Here is a 25,488-nt window from a genome sequence, read left to right as displayed (position 1 = left end):
ACTCTGTCCAGAAACTTCTCAGACAAGACATTTAACTAGGCATCTCATCATTAATTTGCTCATTGATTTTCACAATCCCTTTATATGTTTTGCAACATAATTTTTCTATGCCGCAACAGACAGACACCAAAAAGTCAAAATAGGATGCTAAACCTGACAACCTTTCTGTGGACTATCAGAGAAATTCCAAATGCCATATGCAGAAAACCTCTGAAATGAACCAGGACTCCATATGTCATCTACACCATCTACTACGTTCCTCCCTCTGACTTTGTACCTTACCTGTGCAAATTGTTCCATCTTTGTTAACTTGAAGGAGGACACAGGGTGGGTGGTCCCCAGTGCTACAGCCTGACCCATCTGGCTTCACAAGGAGAAGCCTCTGTGTAGTTACTGCAGGGAATCGATAAAACTGGAAGGTAAAATAAATGCTTTTGGGCCAGTCCATCTGTTGTCCTTCCTGTGGAAGCCTACAGGAGAAGTAGAGAAGAGCTTCAGCAAAAAAATAAAAAATAAAAAAAAAACACTTAACAGAAAAAAAAATACAAATAACAAATGTGTAACACCAGCTTTACTTTATGCTCTTAGTAATCTGAACAACTAACAGTGGGCTGAATAAACAGAAGCTGTTTGACTGCAACATGTAATATTTCTATTTAAAGCAGTTACAATAAAACTCAAGCATTAGGAACAATTAATCATTTAAACAGTTTTAATTAATAATATGTAATTGAAATGGATGGTAAAAATATCAAATATAATAAAGCATGACCAGACTTAACTAGGGTGCTGAACTGACTATGCAGTACTGACATAAACAACTTGCGTTTGTTTAACTGAGCACAAAACAGTGAATAAAGTATGTGTAAGAATGTTGAGAGCACTGGAGCCTCTAAATGTTGGCAATAGGATTTTTGTTTTATAACTGGGTAAAGGCACACCTACCACGCAACTAATTTAAAAAGAAAACCAAAGAACAAAACAATGAAAAAGATGCTTTCATATACTGTAAGTTGTACCCTTGAAGGTAGGAAATCTCAAGTTCTATGTATGTGAAAAAGCATAACCATAATTATTTATTCAATAAACAAGACTGAAAAGTCAATTATATAACCAAGGTCGTTAGGCTTGAACTACGTTTCGCTCATTAGACAGCTAATATTTAAAAGTAAATTTATAGACTTGTTTAAAAGGATTGGTGCTTAGCCAGACAGCAAACCTCTCAAGCAATCGAAAGACAGTAACATTTTATTGTACATTGAAATTCCTCTTTGGAAAAGAAAACTACTAATTGAAGTAACTAAAATGAAACCTTTACCACAAAACCCACAACAGATGAGAGAAAACCAATTCACCTAAAGTAAAATCCATAGTGCAGCAGTAAATGGACACAAATAACAGTCACCGTAAGAAGAGACAAAGCTAGATGCCCTAAACATAAAATTCACACAAGTCAGTTTATGAAATAGCTCCCTTAACAGCATAATCCATGGTAGTCAAAGAGATGAGAAATGAATCAGGTTATCCTACCTTTGCCTCTACAGTGTCAGTGAATGCCTTGCAGTAAATATGTTATCTTTGTTACTGAATGATGCTGAACCTGGACCCTATCAAACATCCCTTTCCTATTTGTTCCACATCATTCTGGACTCTGCAGAAGCCACTGCTCAGTCTCTGGTGAGCAAACATAATCTTAGCTTGTTTTTTTTTTTTTTTTTTGGCTCTCAGGGAACATCAAAACTGCATGGGCTTAATCGTAAGGTTGAATTAATCAAGAAAAATACAGCATAAAAGAGTTCTGAACAGATACAGCAGTAAACTAAAAAGGAGACCCAAACATTAAATGTTAAAAAGCACAGAAAAATCAGCAAAAACATTTACTGTGAACGCAATCAGTGAAAGTTCTTTGAATCAGAATGGGGAGGGTGCTACAGAATGTTTCAAAACTAAATCAGCAATATCAAAAAGCTGCATATTTCAGAATAAGCCTGATTACCTCCAAAGGACGTCTCTGTTTTAATTATAGAAAACAACAGGAAACAAAGGAAATGACTGGTAATTAGCTTTTTTCACTGCTGCCACAACTAATTACTCATAATTCCTGCCTATTATTATCAGATATAAACACAGCCCTGATCTGGAGTTTAATAAAAACAAGAGAACCATGAGAGACAGAATTTCATTTCAACATCTCGCCTCAGCTTTGTTGCTTCATAATTTATTTAATTTTCTCTCTCTCTCTCTCTGGCCCACTTCCTTTTTTGTCAGCTCTACAATGGCCATTCAGGCATATTATTAGTCAGCTGTGGCTCACTTCAGCTGCCCGCAGGTTGTCTCTTCGCCAATCTGATCATCCGATTAAATAACAGGTCAGATCAAGGCAGGAATTTCTCACTTTAAAATGCTTTAGCTCATTCTGGCGACTGCTGATTCTCTCTCTCCACTCTCCCTCGACTTGTTCCGCATTATAATTATCATAAATGAACTGCCATTGAGGCAAGGCTCTTTAGCCTGAGCTAGTGGCTACATTAAATCCTATTAAAATCATCTGTACAAAGTAACTTGACAGCACATGGCCGCTCCAAGCATAAGCACGCATGGCAACCAACTGGAAATTCCAGCTCACTATATTGCACATGGCTTATCTAGATGCCACGCAATCTATCACCTACATAGGAATTTAGAAGCCATGTACTCAATGGATTTCACCTTACAACGTACAGTAATGTGGGTCTAAAGGCCTCCCACCACTTGGGTTACAAAAGCAGTTTATATAATTGTCTTGCTTTCCTTCTTATATAAGATATTCTGCCATTCAGCTAACCAATTCACATCAGAAAATACTGCAGGAATTGCCACTTTATCTGAAAATCAATCATTTCTTCAAGTTTAAAAATAAATTGCACATTTTCAGTGTTAATACAGTACGTAGAAACTGCTAATCCTGCTTGGCAGAAATAACTGAACACCTTAATGTGCATTCCACCTGTCAGGGACAAAAGACAAGAAAATAGCTGGACAAAGAGAATTTGAAAATGGACACAACCAACCCCATTTTTCTACCCACATTTTCCATAATTTATTATATAACACAAGCAGCCTATTTACCAATATGAAAGAAATAACAGCAGGCTACATTGTATAGATTACCTAGGCGCTCTTAAGAGTTGTGCATTCTACACTGTGTGGTCAAGTACTCACCCACTGTGTGGTTAAGTACACTATTCTGTTATCCTACACTGCTATATACTATATATATATATCACTCTCTAGCCTGAGGATGAGCACTTTTGACTTCCACAGGCATGCTCTGCTATAAGAAGCAAAGAGCTTTGAGTACTGAGAAAAGCGCTATATAAATGTAATGAATTATTATTATTATTATTATTAAGAGCTGTCAAACATGAAGATAAAAGTGGCAATGTAAAAAAGTAGAACAAGTTCAAATACTTGCTTGATAATGGTATAATGATGTACCCCATGATAAGCTGTTGCTTTCCAGAGGGTTAAATGATAAAGCAAGAGTTTCTGCAGGGTTTCTTCTCTTTTCTTACATTTTTTTCCTTGACTGAAAAGAAACATCTCTTAAACCAACAAAACCTGGTTGCACACGGACATTGCTACTGTATTAACACAAACCAATAATAAATTCTAAGCTTTTGGCTGTATCTTTTTAGTTTTCAAGACATGCAATTTATCAAAAAGCTACTGCAGAGAAAAATTAGAAGTAGAAGCAAACTGTGTGTTGCATGTGAAAAAGAATATAAAAAGAGAGTATAGAATTGGTGTTTTTTAAAATTTTTTGTTATGCATAGAGGCAGGACCTCTGCGTTTTTCCCAGTTGATTCTGGGGTTCGTATGGGGTGTGATCTTGCTCTTACTCTGTTCAATGCTTGTATGAACTGGGTGTTGGGCAAGGTCATGGGGTCCAGCGGCTGTGGGGCACCTGTTGGTGCAGAAGGATTCACGGATCTTGACTTTGCTGACGATGCTGTGATCTTCTCTGAGACAATGGAGGCTCTGATCGGGGTGCTCGAGAGAATGAGAGAAGAGTCTGCGTGTCTGGGCTTGCGAGTGTCCTGGATAAAAACCAAGATCCAAGTCTTTAATGACCTCTTGGGCACAGCCATCGAAAGTGTGTCTGTTTGCGGAGAGAGTGTTGACCTTGTCGAGAGGTTTACTTACCTTGGCAGTGACATTCATGTCTCTGGTGACTCTTTCTATGAAGTCAGTAGGCAGATTGGGAGAGCATGGGGGGGTCATGAGGTCGCTGGAAAGGGGTGTATGATGCTCCCAATATCTATGCAAAAGGACGAAGGTCCAAGTCTTTAGAGTCCTGGTGCTTCCTGTCTTGTTATATGGTTGAGAGACATGGACGCTATCCAGTGAGCTGAGATGAAGGCTGGAGTCCTTTGGTACTGTGTCTCTCCGGAAAATCCTTGGGTACCGTTAGTTTAACTGTGTCGAATGAGCGGCTGCTCATGGAGTCCCGAATGAGGCACATTACCTGCATTGTGAGGGAGCGTCAGTTACCGCACTACGGCCATGTGGCGCTTTTCCCCGAGGGTGATCTGGCTCGTAAGATCCTCATTGTTGAGGACCAGAGTGGCTGAACCAGGCCAAGGGGTTGCCCACATAACACCTGGCTGCGGCAGATAGAGGGTCATTTCCGGAGGGTGGGATTGGACTGCGTGTTTGCCTGGGGGGGTTGCAAACCGGGATCCTGAGTTGTTTCGCCGTGTAGTGGGTGCAGCAACGGACTGTACCAGTGCATGCTCCCCAACTTGATTTGACTTGACTTGTTATGCATAGAGGAATGTAGTCAAAATACAAGGAAACTTGTCATCTACAAGGAGGTAGGCACACCGATAATTATAAGCTACTCAGATGTGAATTCTACATTTACCTGTGACATTGGAAATATCTCTCTGTTATAAAAAAAAATCCTGCAGAGAAACAGTAGGACGTCGAGACATGATCTTCATATTAAGATCATGGAAAACACTTAAAAGACCCACGAGTGTAAAGAGATTGGCCGTGGAGCATCTTGCGGGGACCTTAAACATGAAACTTTGTGCCAAGAGATTGACCCAGGACCATCTCGCGATGACGTAGAACATGAGATTCTTGCAAGACACGTCCTACTTACAACCAAATAAGAGCACGGGCAGCAACACACTCAGTCGTGTTTTGGCTTTGAGCACACACAGATCCAGGGCTCTCAGCGGATATAAAGCGTGTAAGGACAATACGTTATAGATGAAACGTAGACGACTAAGTGAAGAAGAAAGCAGCGCGGAGAAAAGAGACTCAAAAACGTTGGAGAGACAAAAAAGAAAAAGAATAATCTAGGTGCAAATTTAGAAAATAAGTAAATTATCAGCCCGGAACAAATGGAATTAAAAAAAAGCATGTCCAATCCGGATGTTGGCGCTATACACATGTAGAGCAGGTTAAAGATTATGAAAGCAATGGAATTCGAAAGGCTCAAAAAAAAAAAAAAAAAAAACATTGGCGCAATACACATGTGGAGAAAGTTAAAGAATATGAAAGTAGGAAAATTAGAAAGTATAAAAAAAAGAAAGTAAAGATCACATTAGCGCAAACAAATGGAAATTATTACTCGAAAAAGGCAAAATAATCACCACAGACCAGGTGTCATTGAAACAAAAGCAGGATAAAGCGAGGTCAGAAATAAAAGACAGTAGAAAACAAAGTAAAACGTCATAAAGAGGTTAAAAAACAAGGGAGCCAAACACATGCAGAACAGGTTACAGGTAATGAAAACTAGAATTCAAAATCCTCGAAAAAATGTAGGCGCGAAACACATGCAGAGCAAGACACAGAATATGAAAACAGGAAAAAACGAAAGTGTCAAAAAAAAAGTAAACATTGCATTAGCGCAAAAAAAGAGAAATTATTACTCGCAGAAATAACTAAAAGGCGAATAGAGATCGAATATATGGACATAGGTGATATGTCAGAAGTATGTAAAATTTGTAAGGCTTTGAAGTTTAAGTCAGAGAATTTCAAAAACGTGTTTTACCTCACATGCATTTATTGGTTACTTTGCAAAAAAAATTATTAACTGTTGATGATGTAGATCGCTTTGTCTGTGCTGAAATTCCAAACAGAGAAACCTGTCCTGAATTATTTCTAACCTGCTCTGCATGTGTTTTTTTGCGCTACTGTGATCTTTACTTTCTTTTTTTATACTTTATAATTTTCCTACTTTCATATTCTTTAACTTTCTCCACATTTGAATCGTGCATATGTTGTTTTTTTTTTTTGGAGCCTTTCGAATTGCACTGCTTTCATAATCTGCTCTGCATGTGTACAGCGCCAACGTTTGTGAACGTGTTTATGAAGTTCTAGTTTGTCTTTTACTCTGTCTTTTAATTCTGAGCCCGATTGGACGTGCATTGTTTCAATACCACTTGTTACGGGCTGATAATTACTTGCCTTATTTTCTGAATTTGCATCTAGATTATTTTTTCTTTCCAACATTTTTGAGTCTCTTTTCTCCACACTGCTTTCTTCTTCACTTATTCGTCGACGTTTCATTTATAACGTATTGTCTTTATATGCTTTATATGTGCTGAGACCCTGGATCTGTATGTGCTCAAATCCTTCACAAGACTGAATGTTTTGCTGCCCCGTTGTCTTATTTGATAGACTGTAAGTAGGGCATGTCTTGCAAGAATCTCACATTCTACGTCATCGCGAGACGGTCCTGGGTCAATCTCTTGGCACAATGTCTCATGTTTACGGTCCCCGTGAGACGCACCGTGGCAAGTCTCTTTTGCCTCGTGGGTCTTTTAAATGTCTTCTGAGAAGATCACGTATTGTAGCCTTGCTTTTGCTTTGCAGGATATTTTTTTATAATAGAGAGATAATCTATATATATAAAATCCCTATGTGCGTCCAGGTGTCCGTGTGTGGGTGTCTTCTGGTGAAGTGCGCATGCGTGGGGCACGTGCGATGTGCGATATTACTGTCAGAGAAAGTTAGAGGCGTTTTACAGAAATACAAACCAGTATTACTGCGAGAGGAAATTAAAGGTACACAATACAGTGACGCATATTACAGCCACATACAAGCCAGTATTACTGTCAGAGGAGATTAAAGGCATATTACCCGATGACATCGGGACCATTCCTCTCATCATTGAACACAGTGTTTGGATTATCATCATAGCTTCTTTCACGACTTCCCCATCTGAAAAGGCTTTCTTGTTCTTTATCAAAAAATTTGCAGCTCTAAATAAAGCTTCAGTTGCTTTTTATGACTTTTTCACTGGCCTCATGAAAAAAAGTCTCCTGTTTGCCCAAAGCTACCTTTAACTCATGGGCTTTTTCTGCCCGTACTACACTGCATAGTGGGTAGTTAGCATGGAAGCTTTTGTGACATGTGCTGAAGTGTCTCTCTACATTGTGCCACTTTTCCATTGCCACAGTTGCCCCGCAAATGAGACATACACACTTTTCTTTCACTGTCATAAAAAGGAACCCTTCCTCCCAATCATTGTGAAAAAGGTAAGTTTTCTATCGCTTTTCTGACATGTTTATGTTTATGGGGTAAAAACCACTTCTAGCTCCCCATCGTAGGTGTGCCTGTTTGCTTTTCTCAGCCAAGAGAGAGATGGAGGTTTGTCTTGCGCAAGATATTGAACTTTGACCGCAGACTAACCCCCCAATCTACATCAATTCAAGCGTTATTGATTCAAAAAGAACAGCAACACAATTAAATACAATTTTAAGATGGAGCTCCATGGTGTCTAGTGCTATTTTTCAGAACATGCCCTGCAGGCAACTCACGTGGTCCCTGCGGGCGACCAGGTGCCTGTGGGCACCGTGTTGGCTACTTCTGCCATGTTGGTGTCATATTAACCTATTAGACAGTCAGAGCTTCTTGCTTTTCTTGAGGCAAAATTAGTCTGAAACAAGCATTTCTGGTCTCCTTATTTGTTATTGCCTAGTCAGTAATTGGTTTCCACCATCTCTGTTTTTCCATGACATCACACGATCAGTACAGTATCCACTATAACAGGGGTCGGCAACCTGTGGTTCTTTGACCATGTGTTTGCGGCTCTTCTCAGAATGATAAGTCGCATTCACATTTTCATGTCTTAATGTATTATTTGATAATACTTTCGTAAAGACAAATAATTTATTTATGGGTTAATATCATTATTTTTCATTTAGATATTTATTTAGATGTACATGAATTAGGTGGTCCGTCACATGCCTCTGTCACATGACGGACCACTTGAGATTATGTCTTCAGTCAAATTATATGCTCTCCAGAGTTTTCTTCAGTACCTGAGATTGGATGTATGCTTCAATGTTTATATGTATTCCTAATTCTTTCATTTTGTGGCAAATTGTCACCACTCCTTCCTATTTCTTCTATTATATCCAGCTGAGTTTGGAGTGGTGTGTACATTTTTCACTGCCTGGTCAGCACAGTTACAGTAGTGAAATGGAGAGTGAAGGACAGATGACTGCAGAGTTGAACGAACATTACTCAAGAAAGGAGGGATGAGGGTGAAGACTATCACTACAGAGCAGAACAGTGTTGTAATATTAGTCACCTTTGCACTGTTACGCATCCAAATGATTTAAAACTAAGACGCTCCAACCGCAAGATGGCAACTAAGGAAAAAAGTGAAAAACACAAGATGAAAACCGGGAATTTAAAGCCGAATAGGAAGAAAATTATGCTTTTATGCAAAACTCTATGGGTCTACCAACATGTCTAATTTACAACGAAAAGTTATCCAATAACAAAAAATCTAATCTCAAAACTTCACTTTTAAACAAAGCACGATGCATTTGCAAACAAATATTCTTTCGGAGAAGAAAGAAAAAAGTGGTGTCAGAATTAACAACAATCACTGTCGGTATTCAGCAGCTGGATAAAATCTTGAAGTAGTGTGAAAGCAGCAAGCTTTGCTGTTTCTCTGAAAGCATAGAAAACCTTTCACAAATGAAGAATATATAAAAAAGTGCTTTTAAAATTTGGCCAAACATCTCTACTCTGACTTCAAAAATAAAGTAGATATTATTAAAAAGATAAAGACACTCCACTATCTGCAAAACCTCTTCATGACAGAATCATTAAGATGTGAAAGAATGTGACAGAAAAACAGATCAATGATACAAAATTGGCATCTGTATTTTCTTTGGCATGTTCTGGGGCGATATGTTTATGATAAAGGTCTACATGAAGAATTATTGGCTTTGATACCTCTTAAAGGACAAACTCAAGGTGAAGATATTTCTGCAGCAATTTTGAAATTTTTGACTGTTAGGGAAATTGGCATCAATAAATTGGTATCTATCGCTACAGATGGCGCACCCAGTATGATGGGTAAAAATAAAGGCTTTTTGTTACCCTCTTCAAAACAAAACGTGGAGCACAATGTTTTTTACGTTTCATTGTATTATTCATGAAGAAGCACCATGTGTGCAGTCATTTCCCATTGAAGTTGTAAAGGTGATGGATTTGGTAGTAAAAATAATCAACCAAATAATGGCAAGAGGATTTAATTGCCAACAGTTCTGTGCCATTTTTGAAGATGTAAACAGTCAACATTCTGACCTTCTTTTGCACAATAAAGTTTGTTGTTTATCCAGAGAAGCAGTTATGAAACGCTTCGCTTCATTCCTTGAACATATTAAGACCTTTTTAAGTCAAAAGGAACACAAATATCCAGAGTTAAGTGATTAAGAATGGTTACAGAAATTTTACTTTACTGTTGATATGAAAACACACTTAAACCACCTGAATTAGAAGCTACAAGGTAGAGGCAATGCTGCAAAAACACTTCTAGAAACCATCCTTTCCTTTGAACAACAACTATTTTTGTTTGCAGAAGACTCGAACAGTGAAAATCCGTTTCATTTTAACACTTAAAAAATAACACATGGAAACTACTGGAAGTGTCATTGATAGCAAGTTTTTTTTTTCGCCAGCTATTGCAAAAATGCATGATTTCATTTACTGGATGCTTCAAAAAATTCAGAGATGATAAGTCCACTCTTTCGTTCTTGATAAAACCACTCAGGACCAAGCTGGCAAAGATGTGCAGCAGGTTAGGGTAATAAAGGATAAAGATGGAAATGTACTCACAAGCGAGGAGAGTGTGTTGAGCAGATGGAAAGAGAACTTTGAGAGGCTGATGAATGAAGAGAACGAGAGAGAGAATAGGTTGGATGATGTGGAGATAGTGAATGAGGAAGTGCAACGGATTAGCAAGGAGGAAGTAAGGACAGCTATGAAGAGGATGAAAAATGGAAAGGTCAGATGACATACCTGTGGAAGCATGGAGGTGTTTAAGAGAGATGGCAGTGGAGTTTTTAACCAGATTGTTTAATGGAATCTTGGAAAGTGAGAGGATGCCTGAGGAGTGGTGAAGAAGTGTACTGGTGCTGATATTTAAGAATAAGGGGGATGTCCAGGACTGTAGTAACTGCAGGGGGATAAAACTGATGAGCCACAGCATGAAGTTATGGGAAAGAGTAGTGGAAGCTAGGTTAAGAAGTGAGGTGAGGTGAGGATTAGCGAGCAGCAGTATGGTTTCATGCCAAGAAAGAGCACCACAGATGTGATGTTTGCTATGAGGGTGCTGATGGAGAAAGCATATGACAGGGTGCCTCGAGAGGAGTTGTGGTGTGAGGAAGTTGGGAGTGGCAGAGAAGTATGTAAGAGTTGTACAGGATACGTACGAGGGAAGTGTGACTGTGGTGAGGTCTGCGGTAGGAGTGACTCTGAGCCCTTTCTTATTTGTAATGGTGATGGACAGGTTGACAGACAAGATTAGACAGGAGTCCCCTTGGACTATGATGTTTGCTGATGACATTGTGATCTGTAGCGATAGTAGGGAGCAGGTTGAGGAGACCCTGGAGAGGTGGAGATATGCTCTAGAGAGGAGAGGAATGAAGGTCAGTAGGAACAAGACAGAATACATGTGTGTAAATGAGAGGGAGGTCAGTGGAATGGTGAGGATGCAAGGAGTAGAGTTGGCGAAGGTGGAAGAGTTTAAATACCTGGGATCAACAGTACTGAGTAATGGGTATTGTGGAAGAGAGATTAAAAAGAGAGTGCAGGCAGGGTGGAACGGGTGGAGAAGAGTGTCAGGAGTGATTTGTGACAGACGGATATCATGCAAGAGTGAAAGGGAAGGTCTACAGGATGGTAGCGAGACCACAGATGTTATATGGGTTGGAGACGGTGGCACTGACCAGAAAGCAGGAGACAGAGCTGGAGGTAGCAGAGGTAAACATGCTAAGATTTGCATTGGGTGTGACAAGGATGGATAGGATTAGAAGTGAGTACATTAGAGGGTCAGCTCAAGTTGGACGGTTGGGAGACAAAGTCAGAGAGGCGAGATTGCGTTGCTTTGGACATGTGCAGAGGAAAGATGCTGAGTATATTGGGAGAAGGATGCTAAGGATAGAGCTGCCAGGCAAGAGAAAAAGAGGAAGGCCTAAGAGAAGTTTTATGGATGTGGTGAGAGAGGACATGCAGGTGATGGGTGTAACAGAACAAGATGCAGAGGACAAAAAGATACGGAAGAAGATGATCCGCTGTGGTGCCCCTAACAGGAGCAGCCGAAAGAAGAAGAAGACTGTATCTGTGTTTGATCTTTATATATCCTCTTATTACATTCTACTGCTATTTTGCCTATCACTAATTTTGTGCACATTTTGCTTTCTTGTTTTACATTGAAGTGGGCTGGGATTTGTACGGCTGTGTTTAATTTCTTCTGTTTAAAATATCTCATGTAAGTTATTCTCAGGGTGGCACGGTGGCGCAGTGGGTAGCGCTGCTGCCTCGCAGTTGGGGGACCTAGAAGCGAACCCGGGTCCTCCCTGCGTGGAGTTTGCATGTTCTCCCTGTGTCTGCGTGGGTTTCCTCCGGGCGCTCCGGTTTCCTCCCACAGTCCAAAGACATGCAGGTTAGGTGGATTGGCGATTCTAAATTGGCCCTAGTGTGTGCTTGGTGTGTGGGTGTGTTTGTGTGTGTCCTGCGGTGGGTTGGCACCCTGCCCAGGATTGGTTCCTGCCTTGTGCCCTGTGTTGGCTGGGATTGGCTCCAGCAGACCCCCGTGACCCTGTAGTTAGGATTCAGCGGGTTGGAAAATGGATGGATGGAAGTTATTCTCAACATTGTCAGTGCTACACCTCTTTTACTTGCTTTATTATCAATTATTAATCCTCAAATTATATATTAATACAGCACTGTAATCGTTTAACGCAGCCTGTAATGGTGCATGCTATATTAAGATTTATTAACATCTGGGTTGAATAAAGAATATACTGATGATATTTTTGTTAATCATTTTGAAATATTTACTTTACAGGTTTTTCAATTATGATATACTACTTAAAAATATTAAGGAAACACGTAAATCACATATCGGACCTCAATGAATGAAATATTTAAGTGGAAAATCTTTACTGATTAATACTGTGTAATTTGTTGAGAACATGATGATGTAACAACGGTCAATGGAAACCAAAATCACCAACCCACTGAGGGCTGGATTCAACATTACACCGAAAAGTCAAAAACTGAAATCTCAGGCTGATTCAAATCGTGTGAATTTCATCACAGCAACTCATAATGTGACTCAGTAGTATGTATAGTTCCCACGTGCGCCTGTAGGCACTCCCAACAACATCTGGGCAAGTTCCTGAGGAGAAGGAGGGTTTTGTAATGGGGATCTCCTTCCCTGGCCTGGATCAGGGCATCAGTGAAATCCTGGACAGTCTGTGGTGCTACTTGGGGGTGTCGGATGCACTGATAGAAAATGTTCCAGAGATTCTTAATTGTATTCAGGTCTGGGGAGTGTTTCCAGAGATTCTTAATTGTATTCAGGTCTGATGAATGTGCAGACCAGTCAATGGCATCAATGCCTTTATCATCCAGGAACTACCCATACACTCTGGCCACAACAGGCTAGGCCAAATGAGGCTAGGCATTGCCCTGCACCAGGAAGAGCCCAGGGCCCACAGTACCAGTGTAAGGTCTGACAATGGCTCTGAGGATTTCATTCTGGAACCTAACAGCAGTCAGTTTACCACTGCCTAGCACATGGAGGTCTGTGTGATGTCCAAGGATATGCCTCCTCAGACCATAACTGATCCGCCATCAAACTGGTCATGCCAGATTAGGTAGCAGGCTGTATAGTTCATCATGGCATCTCCAGGCTCTTTCAAGTCTGTTACATGCGCTCATTGGGAACTTGGTGCCATATGTGAAAAGAACAGGGTGCCAATGGCAGAGCTGCCAATTGTATTCCCTGGTGAATACTAATTGAGTTGTGATGGGCTATGAGCACAGTTCCCACTGGAGGATGTCAGGACTCTCATGCCTCCCTCATGGAGTTTGTTTCTGACAATCTGATCAGAAACATGCACACCAGTTCCCAGCTAAAAGGCCATTTTGGCTCTGGCAGTGCTCCTCCTGTTCCTACTTGCACGAAAGAGCAGATGCCGGTTCTACTGCTACTTGTGTAATGGCCTGTCTCCTGGTATCTCCTTTATGCTCTTGAGACTGTGTTGACACACTGTTTTGAGACACAGCACACTTCTTGCGATGGCACTTGTGGGGGTTTTCTTCCTGCTGCGTCTCCAGTGCACAGTTTATTCACATTTGCTTATGCTTCTTAACGGAACAGATTGATATCCCTGAAGCCTAATTGACTTGGTGTCTGCCTGTGATGATCAAGTATTCCCTTATTTTTTTGAGCAGTGTATATGCTGAAATTATCTCCAGAAATAAAATCGTGGCATCCAAAATTGGAATCAGAGGTCATAAAATATTAAAATCAGTATTAGTTCCATAATGCAAAAATACTTTGCTAATGATTTGCTAAGACTCAAAAATTATCAGATTATCAAGTACTACATAATACTGTAATAATTTGAAAGTTTTAGTTTTTTTTGTAACAGTAATGAACTTAATGCATATTTTATGGGTATTTTTTGGAGGGGAGTCATTTACATTAATCTGTGTTTTAATAGAGTTTGAAGGCTGACTGATATGGATTGGTCTATGCAATGCTAGATTTTAAACTTAAAGTATATGTTTAGTGTTAACAAGCTTCTGTAATAGATAATTCATCGCAGTTCCTATTTTAGCTGATTTGGAATGTTTACTTTAAACACAACGGTATTTTAGGTGAGGCTCTCTGGCTTCCTAGCCAGTCACCTTACTGTGACAGGGAGCTGTTTAAGATATTAATGGAATCAGAGTTGAATCACATTGAGTCTTATTTCTGTGACAAGCATGAACTCCTCTCCTTTCCCACCCCCACTACAGACACACAACCCCAAAGCAAGCATCAAAAAAGCAGAATGTCAGCAAACAGAAGAACACAGATTAATGTGACTGCCATTTCAAAGGTTGGCATCTCAATTTGGTCTCACAGATCACTGCTGAAATTCACAGAGCAGTGCTCCCAAGCTTGTCATAACAAGCTGACAGGGAGGTAGAGCAGATTACCTATTATTAACTGAGTTGCTAGCTAAAATGAAACAAACAGTAAAAAATGAGCTACTGTGGGTATTGTGTAGAAAGTTGGATTGGCAGATACAAATTGGCCCATTATGAGTGCCACTGATCATGCATATGTCTGCCTTGTGCCTAATGTTGCCAAGATATTCTTTAGTTCCTGCAAAATATGTACCATACTTGAAAAACTGGGACAAGAAAATGAGATGAAAGGAAGGAAATACACATAGATTATAAAGACAAACACACACAGATATAGAGAGTCATTGATTTTTCCCTTGTGAACAATATGGATATTCTCCTCCAGACAGCAAGACTCATTTATTTTCAAAGTATTAGATTAGCAGCTTTATTTACCATAGATCACAAGGACATCAAAATCCTTGCCCTTAGTGAAACTAGGAAACATAGCTTAAAAAATATATAAAACATCCTGCACAACGTATATCTCACAATAACAATAAATAAGTAGATATATAGACAGACAGACAGACAGGGAGGTAAAAGAAATATGTCAGTCTGTCCTTTATCTTGTAACTGGCTAAGATGAACGAGAACATGATGGAGAAGGCAATATGGGGTAGAAGCCAAGTTAAATAACCACTTTTGCCATTACTGTTGATAATTCTTGGTGGTTCTGAGGTTTTACTGTCACATGAAAACAGTTTAGCAACTGGTTCAGTGAAGGCACATTTATTTTTGTCACGGATGATGTCTCATGCTATCTTTTAAAAGCCCGGGATATGCCAAATATGCTACATAAAGAAGTGCTGATAATAATGAAAGAACACCAAAAGCAATAAACAAGAAAAATATGCTGAAAAACATAACCATGCATCAGAAAAAAACACATCAGATAAAAATATTCTCAACAGACTGTTATTGTACTCATAAAGGTCTGGTGCAAAATATATCTTTGTGATCTACATTTCAAGCTGCTTCCACTATAAAATTGAAGAAACAATACTGTGAAATCCAAGATGTAAAATGCCCCATAGCATAGAGTTCATGGCTCACAGTCAATTATAGTTTATGAAATCATTCTGGACAGATGGATTAGAAATCACTCCATTGCTACTTGAAAATAATTGGGGACTTTATTCTCATTTATAGCATGCTTGTGATTTTGGTCCAATTAAATCAAACGGATCTGTAAATAAAACACCGGCACAGATTAAAAGTAGAATGCTGGTGACATGAATTAGCTGGAATATCACTAGGGATGTGAGCTGCTAGCTGTATGAACTAAAAGTGACAGCATTAATTTCTTCTGCTATATACTTGAAGAAACCTCACAGGCAATTGGCATTTTTGTGAATAAATGACACATTATTAATAAATAAATGTGCATCTTCATGGGCCTAAAAGAAATACATACATATATAGTGAATTCAGAAAGTATTCATACCCCTTCACTTTTTTGCATTTTGCTATGTTGTAGCATTCTGCTAAAATCATTTGCATTTATTTTTCCCACATATCAAGCAACATTGAATACCCCAAAAAGGCAAAGTAAAAACAGACTTTTGCAAATTTATTAAAAAAAGAAAGAAAAAAACACTGAAATATCACACTGAAACAAATATTAACACCCTTTACTCAGTACTTTCTTAAAGAACTCATGGCAGCAATACCGACTGGAGTCTTCTTGGATAAGATGCAACATCCTTTGCAAACACTTGATTTTGGTATTTCCTGTTATTATTTTATGCAAATCCTCTCATGCTCTGTTAGGCTGGATGGAGACCACCAATGGGCAGCTATTTTCAGGTCTCTACAAAGATGTGTGATTGGGTTCATGCTTGTACTCTGCCTGGGCCAATCAAACTTTTGCAGAGTTGACACTAAGCCACTCCCGTGTTGTTTTTACTTTTACTTGGAAGATGAATCTTCTTCCCAGTCTGAGGTCCAAAGCTCTTTAATGAGCATTAAGTATAATTCCGTACTTTGATCTGTTCAGCTTTCCTTCAATCCTATCTAAGTCCCTGCCACTGAAAAAAAAAATCCTCAGTACGATGCTGTCACCACCATGCTTTACTGTTAGAATGAAACTGCAAAGGTAATGAGTGATGCCCGCTTTCCTCCAGACACAATGCTAATCTTGCGGTCATCAGCCCAGAGAATGTTGTTTGTCGTAGTTCGAGAGTCCTCTATGCTCTTGAAGTGTTTTGTGATTAATGATAAAATAGAACTACCAAACAATTTACAGTAGATCCTGTTGCAATAATATTATTGGCTTTAGACCACTGACTACATATATTATATATATATACAGTGCATCCGGAAAGTATTTACAGCGCATCACTTTTTCCACATTTTGTTATGTTACAGTCTTATTCCAAAATGGATTAAATTAATTTTTTTCCTCAGAATTCTACACACAACACCCCATAATGACAACATGAAAAAAGTTTACTTGAGATTTTTGCAAATTTATTAAAAATAAAAAAACTGAGAAAGCACATGTACATAAGTATTCACAGCCTTTGCCATGATGCTCAAAATTGAGCTCAGGTGCATCCTGTTTCCCCTGAACATCGTTGAGATGTTTCTACAGCTTAATTGGAGTCCACCTGTGGTAAATTCAGTTGATTGGACATGATTTGGAAAGGCACACAACTGTCTATATAAGGTCCCACAGTTGACAGTTCATGTCAGAGCACAAACCAAGCATAAAGTCAAAGGAATTGTCTGTAGACATCCGAGACAGGATTGTCTCGAGGCACAAATCTGGGGAAGGTTACAGAAAAATGTCTGCTGCTTTGAAGGTCCCAATGAGCACAGTGGCCTCCATCATCCGTAAGTGGAAGAAGTTTGAAACCACCAGGACTCTTCCTAGAGCAGGCCGGCCATCTAAACTGAGTGATTGGGGGAGAAGGGCCTTAGTCAGGGAGGTGACCAAGAACCCGATGGTCACTCTGTCAGAGCTCCAGAGGACCTCTGTGGAGAGAGGAGAACCTTCCAGAAGGACAACCATCTCTGCAGCAATCCACCAATCAGGCCTGTGTGGTAGAGTGGCCAGGCGGAAGCCACTCTTTAGTAAAAGGCACATGGCAGTCCGCCTGGAGTTTGTCAAAAGGCACCTGAAGGACTCTCAGACCATGAGAAAGAAAATTCTCTGGTCTGATGAGACAAGGATTGAACTCTTTGGTGTGAATGCCAGGCGTCATGTTTGGAGGAAACCAGGCACTGCTCATCATCAGGCCAATACCATCCCTACAGTGAAGCATGGTGGTGGCAGCATCATGCTGTGGGGATGTTTTTCAGTGGCAGGGACTGGGAGACTAGTCAGGAAAAAGGGAAAGATGACTGCAGCAATGTACAGAGTCATCTTGGATGAAAACCTGCTCCAGAGCGCTCTTGACCTCAGACTGGGGTGACAGTTCATCTTTCAGCAGGACAACGACCCTAAGCACACAGCCAAGATATCAAAGGAGTGGCTTCAGGACAACTCTGTGAATGTCCTTGAGTGGCCCAGCCAGAGTCCAGACTTGAATCTGACTGGACATCTCTGGAGAGATCTTAAAATGGCTGTGCACTGACACTTCCCATCCAACCTGATGGAGCTTGACAGGTGCTGTAAAGAGGAATGGGCGAAACTGGCCAAGGATAGGTGTGCCAAGCTTGTGGCATCATATTCAAAAAGACTTGAGGCTGTAATTGCTGCCAAAGGTACATCAACAAAGTATTGAGCAAAGGCTGTGAATACTTATGTACATGTGATTTCTCAGTTTTTTTATTTTTAATAAATTTGCAAAAACCTCAAGTAAACTTTTTTCATGTTGTCATTATGGGGTGATGTGTGTAGAATTCTAAGGAAAAAAATTAATTTAATCCATTTTGGAATAAGGCTTAACATAACAAAATGTGGAAAAAGTGATGCGCTGTGAATACTTTCCGGATGCACTGTATATATATATACCCTAAGTTCTTGTCTATAAGCCGGACTCATGTATTAGCCGGAGACCAAAAATCATACGAATTTTTAAAATAAAATCGTATCATAGATAAGCCGGACTCATGGATAAGCCGAACGTACTATAACCTATAACTAATAGAAGGGAGGGAGGTCAGTGGTCTCACTCGCGCCCATTTAATTTCTTTAAGGGGGGAGAGAGTGTGAGATATTGCACTCGCGCCCATTTAATTTCTTTAAGGGGGAGAGAGTGTGAGATATTGCCGTCTCTCTCACTCCCCGCATGGCGCGGTTGGAGCGGCCGGAGCGCGTTCTTTCTGCTCTGGGCGTCGCCGAGTCAACACGAGCGCGTAGCGGTCATTTAAATTGTGTTTTTATATGTAAGCATATTTAAATATATATCGCGGATTTCTGCGGACAATGGGTCTTTTAATTTCTGGTACATGCTTCCTCAGTTGGTTTGCCCAGTTGATTTCATACAAGGGACGCTTTTGGCAGATGGCTGAGAAGCTACCCGGCTTACTGTTCTCTCTCTCTTGCGCTGACTATCTGTGATCCTGACGTATGGGGATTGAGCAGGGGGGCTGTTTGCACACCTAGACGATACGGACGCTCGTCTAAAAATGCTGAAAGATTATCTTCACGTTGCTATCTTTTGTAAAGCTGATTCCTGAAAAGACATGCTGCACAGTGCTTCGCATACTTAAAAGCTCGAAGGGCACGTATTGATTTTTGACTGAAAAACAAACTCTCCCTCTCCCTCTCTTTGTCTGCTCCTGACGGAGGGGGTGTGAGCTGCCGCCTTCAACAGCTTTGTGCCGCGGTGCTTCGCATACTTAAAAGCCAAACAGACATATTGATTTGTTTGCTTCACTGCTTTGAAGAGGAAGATATGTTTGCATTCTTTTAATTGTGAGACGGAACTGTCATCTCTGTCTTGTCATGGAGCACAGTTTAAACTTTTGAAAAAGAGACAAATGTTTGTTTGCAGTGTTTGAATAACGTTCCTGTCTCTCTACAACCTCCTGTGTTTCTGCGCAAATCTGTGACCCAAGCATGACAATATAAAAATAACCATATAAACATATGGTTTCTACTTCGCGGATATTCTTATTTCGCGGGTGGTTCTGGAACGCAACCCCCGCGATGGATGTATAAGCCGGACTTATGTATAAGCCGATATTCTATTTTTTCATTTTCACAACTTTTTTCCTTAGATAAGCCGCGGCTTATTGACAAGAACTTAGGGTATATATATATATATATATATATATATATATATATATAATATATGTAGTCAGTGGTCTAAAGCCAATAATATTATTACAACAGGATCTACTGCAAATTGTTTGGTAATTCTATTTTATCATTAATCACAAAACACTTCAAGAGCATAGAGGACTCTCGAACTACGACAAACAACATTCTCTGGGCTGAAGACAACATGACTTACATAACAAATTTTAAGTAAAAAGTTGAAGTCTAGTGTTTTAGTTTACTGTGAGTTTGAGCTAAGTTGCTTCTGTATTGTAGCATCTCTGTATTATTAATCCAGTCCAAAACAAAAACCTTTTTGGTACTGTTAATAATTATGTACACTTTCAGACAAAGCAATTTTATTGATTCAAAATTTGTAGTAGCCCACCAGTACACAGTGCTCATGAACGCTAGAATTACCAGAACCTAAGAGAAAACTCGTAAATCTGGCCCACCTTAAATCCGTTCACACCTCTCCGTCAGCGTCTTTTGTCCTGTAAATGTGCCGATCAAGACAAGCAGCAAGCAGCCTGGTATTCCATCCCCCAACTGTCGCAGAACGTGCACAACGTTCTCCCAGCTCATGTTTTGACTGATTATCTGGGAGTGAAGTGCTGGATTTTTAGAGTGGAAATAATAGATTGTTATTTGGAACACATTCATTTCATGTGTGTTCCATTTCTACAGTAATCTGTGTAAAAACACTGTTAAAACAGAAACTTTTTCATATTTTAGTAATAAATGTTACAAAATGTAGGCATAAACTATAGAATGTGTGAAGCCTGAAGTCCAAAGAAAAAAAAGAAAGAGACAAACATATGGGAAATGGGGTATAAATTTATGGTACTTGTAAAAGTTAGCTTTTTTCAGTTTTATTCTCTCAATCACGATCACGCTCTAACACCAGCCCCCCGCCCCCCCTGATCTGACTCTAAGTAACAGCGCCAGCATAAATTCTCACCTGATCTGACGCTGTTCGTTTTCAAATAATATTGCATCAGTGCGATGATGTTTTCTGATTGGTACTATTCAGGTCATAAAATGATTTCTTCAAAATGTCACATATATTGTTTCTTTATTTCAGGTGTGTAATAGAAACCACAGCACAGGGAGAAGTGTGCGAATTGCAACAGGTACAAATGTCGTAAATGTAGGAAGGACGGTTCTTGCACGTGTGTAAACTGTTAACATTCGAATCTGATGATTGCATATAGTGCCGAACTGACCTCTGTACTATTCTTTCTTCTGCATGTCCTGGAGTACAAAAGAAACATCACCATACAGCAAAATGTGGGGACTGGCAAGATCGGGGGGGGGGTGGGGGGGGGGGGGGGGACAAATGAAAAACGTGGACAGTGATTACTACCACAAGATGTTATGTGAATGAATAATATCAATAATGTTGCATCCATGCCACGATGTTTTATGAAATGTATTATACAGGTCATAAAATAAGTTATTCCAAATATCATATATACCTATGTCTTTTATCCCTTCAAATCAGAGAATGTCCAGTTCCATTGCCTCAAAACACAACTCACATCTACAGTTATTCCCAGTTTCAGATAAAAAGGAACAAAGTCAGATCCCTGAGTGAGGGGGGGGGATTGGGCTTGGTGGGGATAGAATGCATTATGGTCGTGACTGAGAGAATAAAAGTGAAAAAAAAAAGTAACTTTTACAAGTCCTATAAATGTACACTGTCTGTTACAGACACAAACCAAATGTATGTGTGTACTGTATAATATTAACAATAAGAGCAGCTCACTACTGAAAATGGCAAATATAGGAGGCAGTCGGGATCGAACCGTGAACTCTTGATTACAAGTCAGCAAATCTTACCACTACTCTACGGAAACTGTTGTATCGTCCTTGGACCTTTTATGAAAGTGTTTTTTGATCTTTGGACTTCAGGCTTCACACATTCTATAGTTTATGCCTACATTTTGTAAAATTTATTACTAAAATATGAAAAAAGTTTCTGCTTTAACAATGTGTTTACACAGATTATTGTAGAAACGGAACATACATGAAACATGTGTTCCAAATAACAATCTATTATTTCCACTCTAAAACTCCAGCATTTCACTCCCAGATAATCAATCAAGGCATGAGCTGGGAGAACGTTGTGCACGTTCTGCGACGGTTGGGGGATGGAATTGCAGGCTGCTTGCTGCTTGTCTTAATCGCCACATTTACAGGACAAAGGACACTGATGGAGAGGTGCGAATGGATTTAAGGTGGGCCGGATTTACGAGTTTTCTCATAGGCTCTGGTAATTCTAGTGTTAATGGCCTAACTTGGACAGTCACAGAAGTAAATCGGCAAACTCTCTTTGCTCCCACCGAATATGCAACAGAAGACATGACAACATGTACACACATAGGGATAATATCAACCAGCAAAAATCCTTATCTATTTCATTAGCTACATTGTAAGAATGTTCCATTAATCAAAATGTGAAAAAATATGTCAAAATATTTTTAAATATATGCTAAAAGCAAAGACACACTAAAATCTCCCATAGGTCCAGAAAAATAATTGACTCCTCATTGACATACCTTGTGAAAGCAAGAAACTGCAGGACAATCTCATTAGACTGAAGAAAGTCTCCTTCTTCTTGTAGAGGATCAAAGCTGACTGGGTCAGATGGGTGGGTGACTTCTGCTCTCTCACTATGACAATCCAGAATGTCAGGAAAGCCAGAAGTGTGAAACTGTGCCAGAGACCTCCTGGACATAGTAGCACTTGAGCTGAAAAAGAACCACAGGTTAGTGATCTCAAAGAGAAATATTTGTCACCTGCTTCAAAGCCAAGGATTAAGAAGTAGCCTTATCATTTTCAGAATATTTCACAAACCTTCTAGTTTGCACATGGAAATGTATGCAAGATAACTGAAAAACATGATGTGGGACCCAGGCAATAAATAGTAAGAGCAACAAACATACAGTGCCCACCATAATGCTTGGGACAAAGACACATTTTTATTTTATTTACCCTTCTGCTCCACATTTAAAAAATAAAAATGAACTAATTCAAATGTGAGAAAAGTGCACATTGCAGACTTTAATTTATGAGTATTTGCAAACATTTTGGTTACACTATGTAGAAATGACAAAACTTTTCTATATAGTCCCCCCACTTAAGGGCACCATAACATTTGGGACATAGCAATGGTAGATACAGTATATTAAAGCAGTCATATTTAGTACTTTGTTGCATATCCCTTGCATGCAATGACTGGTTGAATTATGCGATTTATAGACATCACCAGGTGCTGAGTATCTTCTCTGGTGATGCTCTACCAAGCCTTTAATGCAGCCATCTTTAAGAAGTGTGGTGTGGTCCAATATACAAGTAGTCGGCCTCATCATATAAAGCATGGTTATTAACAAATGCAGATGTGACTGGTAAAAATGTATAAAAGGAGCTGGATAAAGTGGGAAAACAAGGCAAGATATAAATGGATCGTGGATTTATGTTAGTTGAATTAGTTAGATGTTTAATTTTATTATGGAAAGACCAGAGGAATTTTTACAAACTTCAGTAGAGAAGGTAATTGGGTCAGAGGTTGAAGTAGTTTATTAACTACAGAGAACAAAACCCTCAGGTTATCATGACCACTTTCTATTATTCTGCCATAATGCATTTTCTTGGTTGCAGTTAGTGCATCTCTGGTAGCCCTTTGATAGTCATAGAAAGCCTGGACATACACAGTGAGGCCAGTCTTGTGTGCCATTTCCCAAAGCGTCATCCAGCTGCTTTCATAAACCGTAATTCTGAGTTGCAAAATAGAGCTGAATGCTTAAAGGAAACCTCCTTATGATTTAAATGAGCTGTTTTATCTTGTGCTGAATGAAGGGCTGAGTTATAGTAGTCAACAAAACTACTGAATGTTGATAGATTAGGGGAAGACAGGAAAATATCAGAAATTGATCCAGCAAGGACAGAGGAACATTTATTTTTTAAGTTTTCTGAAAGAAATTTGATGTTTATAGGTAAAAGAAGAGAGCATTAATGAGACAGTGAAAAGTACTGCTTTATGGTCAGAGAGGCCCAAATTGCTAAAAGTGTTGCCAACAGATAAGCCAGATGTGCAGATGAGGTCTAATATATGATCACCAGAGTTGGTAGGAAAATCAACATGTTGCGCCAAGTCAAAATATTTCAGCAAGGACAGAAATTCACTTCTCAGTTTACATGTAGGAGTGCCAATATGGATGTTGAAATCACCAAGAAGAAAGACTGTCTGGAATCAGTCAGATCAGATAAGAAAGACCCACTGTATTTTGAGGGATGATGGAGAACAATAAGCAAGACAGGACCAGATTTCAATATTAATGTAATTCTAATAGCGCCAACGTTTTACTATTAAGAGATCTTGTGTTGAACAATGCAATATTAGCTACTGAGGGTTTGTTGTACACAGATCCATAACCAGAGTTTTTTTAGCATATTGCAAATTTGGCACAATGACACTCTTATTCCCAAGTAATGAGAAGGACAGTGTATTTCTGAACAAATACTGCTGGTGAACTTTCCATTCATGACCAGTGATGTAAATATTTTGGGTTCTGCACAATAACAGTGTCTTTTAGGGTATTCCAATCTGAACATTTGTTCTTGACAAACTGCTTAATATGCAGGAGTTTATCACAAGAGTATTTGCACATAGTAGAAAGCTAATACTTATCTGACAGCAGTAGAACATGTGCAGTGCAGCACAGCAGAGAAGGTGAGACAGGTGGGGTGTGGTGGCAGAAATAAGCTCTGATAGCAATATAGCAAGAATCCATTTGAAGAATAGATAGATAGATAGATAGATAGATAGATAGATAGATAGATAGATAGATAGATAGATAGATAGATAGATAGATAGATAGATAGATAGATAGATAGATAGATAGGCTGATGCCACTGGAGGATGGATCCATTAAAAAAGTAAGACATATTATAAGATGCATATGAAGATAATTACAGAATTCGGAGGTTATGACATATAACCATATACATAGAACTGTGTGTATTACATATGTGATCATCTTAGCACCACAAGCTAGGTGGGTGTGAACATCAGATCATTTCTCCAGCTGAAGCATGTATAGAAGGACTCAACAGAAATTCAGTAAATCCATTTTAATTAAGAAGACAGAATACTCCCAGTTCCTAGATTACCACAATGCACAAATCAGGCACCAGGCAGGAGTGGACAATCAAAAGGTTTCATCCAGTGAACCACAAAAAGATTTAAATCAGTCGTCTCTGAGGTTGTGAACTCAGTCAAGGCAAAGTCCATTAAAATAAATCCAAATTCAATACAAAAAGTAATCAACTGCATCTATGAACTATACATAAAGTTGGAGAAATTGAAAGAAGTGCAGGAAGATTAACATGAATTTTAATGTAAAAAGTGTTGTTAATATGGAAGAGTGGAAGCAACATGTGTGTGCCAGCGTTTGGTCACCTGGACATAATATATAACTAGTTTCTGAAGGTATTTAAGAGCTCTTTCGATCTAAGCATGGCAATAATGCACTATTCAATAACAAAAAGCAAACCAAAATAAATGTCTGAGATTTTAAAAAGACAGATTCCTCCAATATCCTCTCTAATATGTTCTAATCATTTGCAACTGATTCTAATTTAATGTATCTGAGATAGTGATAAATATACGTTTATTTTCTTTTTTCCACAAGTAAAATTTGTATTTATGTTTATTTAAATTATACAAAAGACTACAAAATCTAAATGGAGCATGACGTTTGTTACATTATATCACCTTTATCTATAGG

General features: G+C 39.2%; 1 protein-coding gene across 1 annotated transcript in view; it reads right to left on the bottom strand.

Annotated features, from left to right (window-relative positions):
• Window positions 1-25,488, bottom strand: part of nphp4 (nephronophthisis 4) — a 735,573-nt gene that overhangs the window by 114,181 nt on the left and 595,904 nt on the right. The window contains exons 14-15 of the mRNA XM_051931213.1: window positions 22,258-22,449; window positions 283-470 (exon numbers count right to left, since the gene is read on the bottom strand). Of these exons, the coding sequence (XP_051787173.1) occupies window positions 283-470; window positions 22,258-22,449 (380 nt within the window). The remainder of the gene's footprint in view (window positions 1-282; window positions 471-22,257; window positions 22,450-25,488) is intronic.

The sequence above is a fragment of the Erpetoichthys calabaricus genome, chromosome 8, assembly GCF_900747795.2.
Source record: "Erpetoichthys calabaricus chromosome 8, fErpCal1.3, whole genome shotgun sequence".
Classification (NCBI taxonomy): domain Eukaryota; kingdom Metazoa; phylum Chordata; class Cladistia; order Polypteriformes; family Polypteridae; genus Erpetoichthys; species Erpetoichthys calabaricus.
Note: the sequence above shows the minus strand (reverse complement) of the source record. Positions and strands in the feature narration are given on the sequence as shown.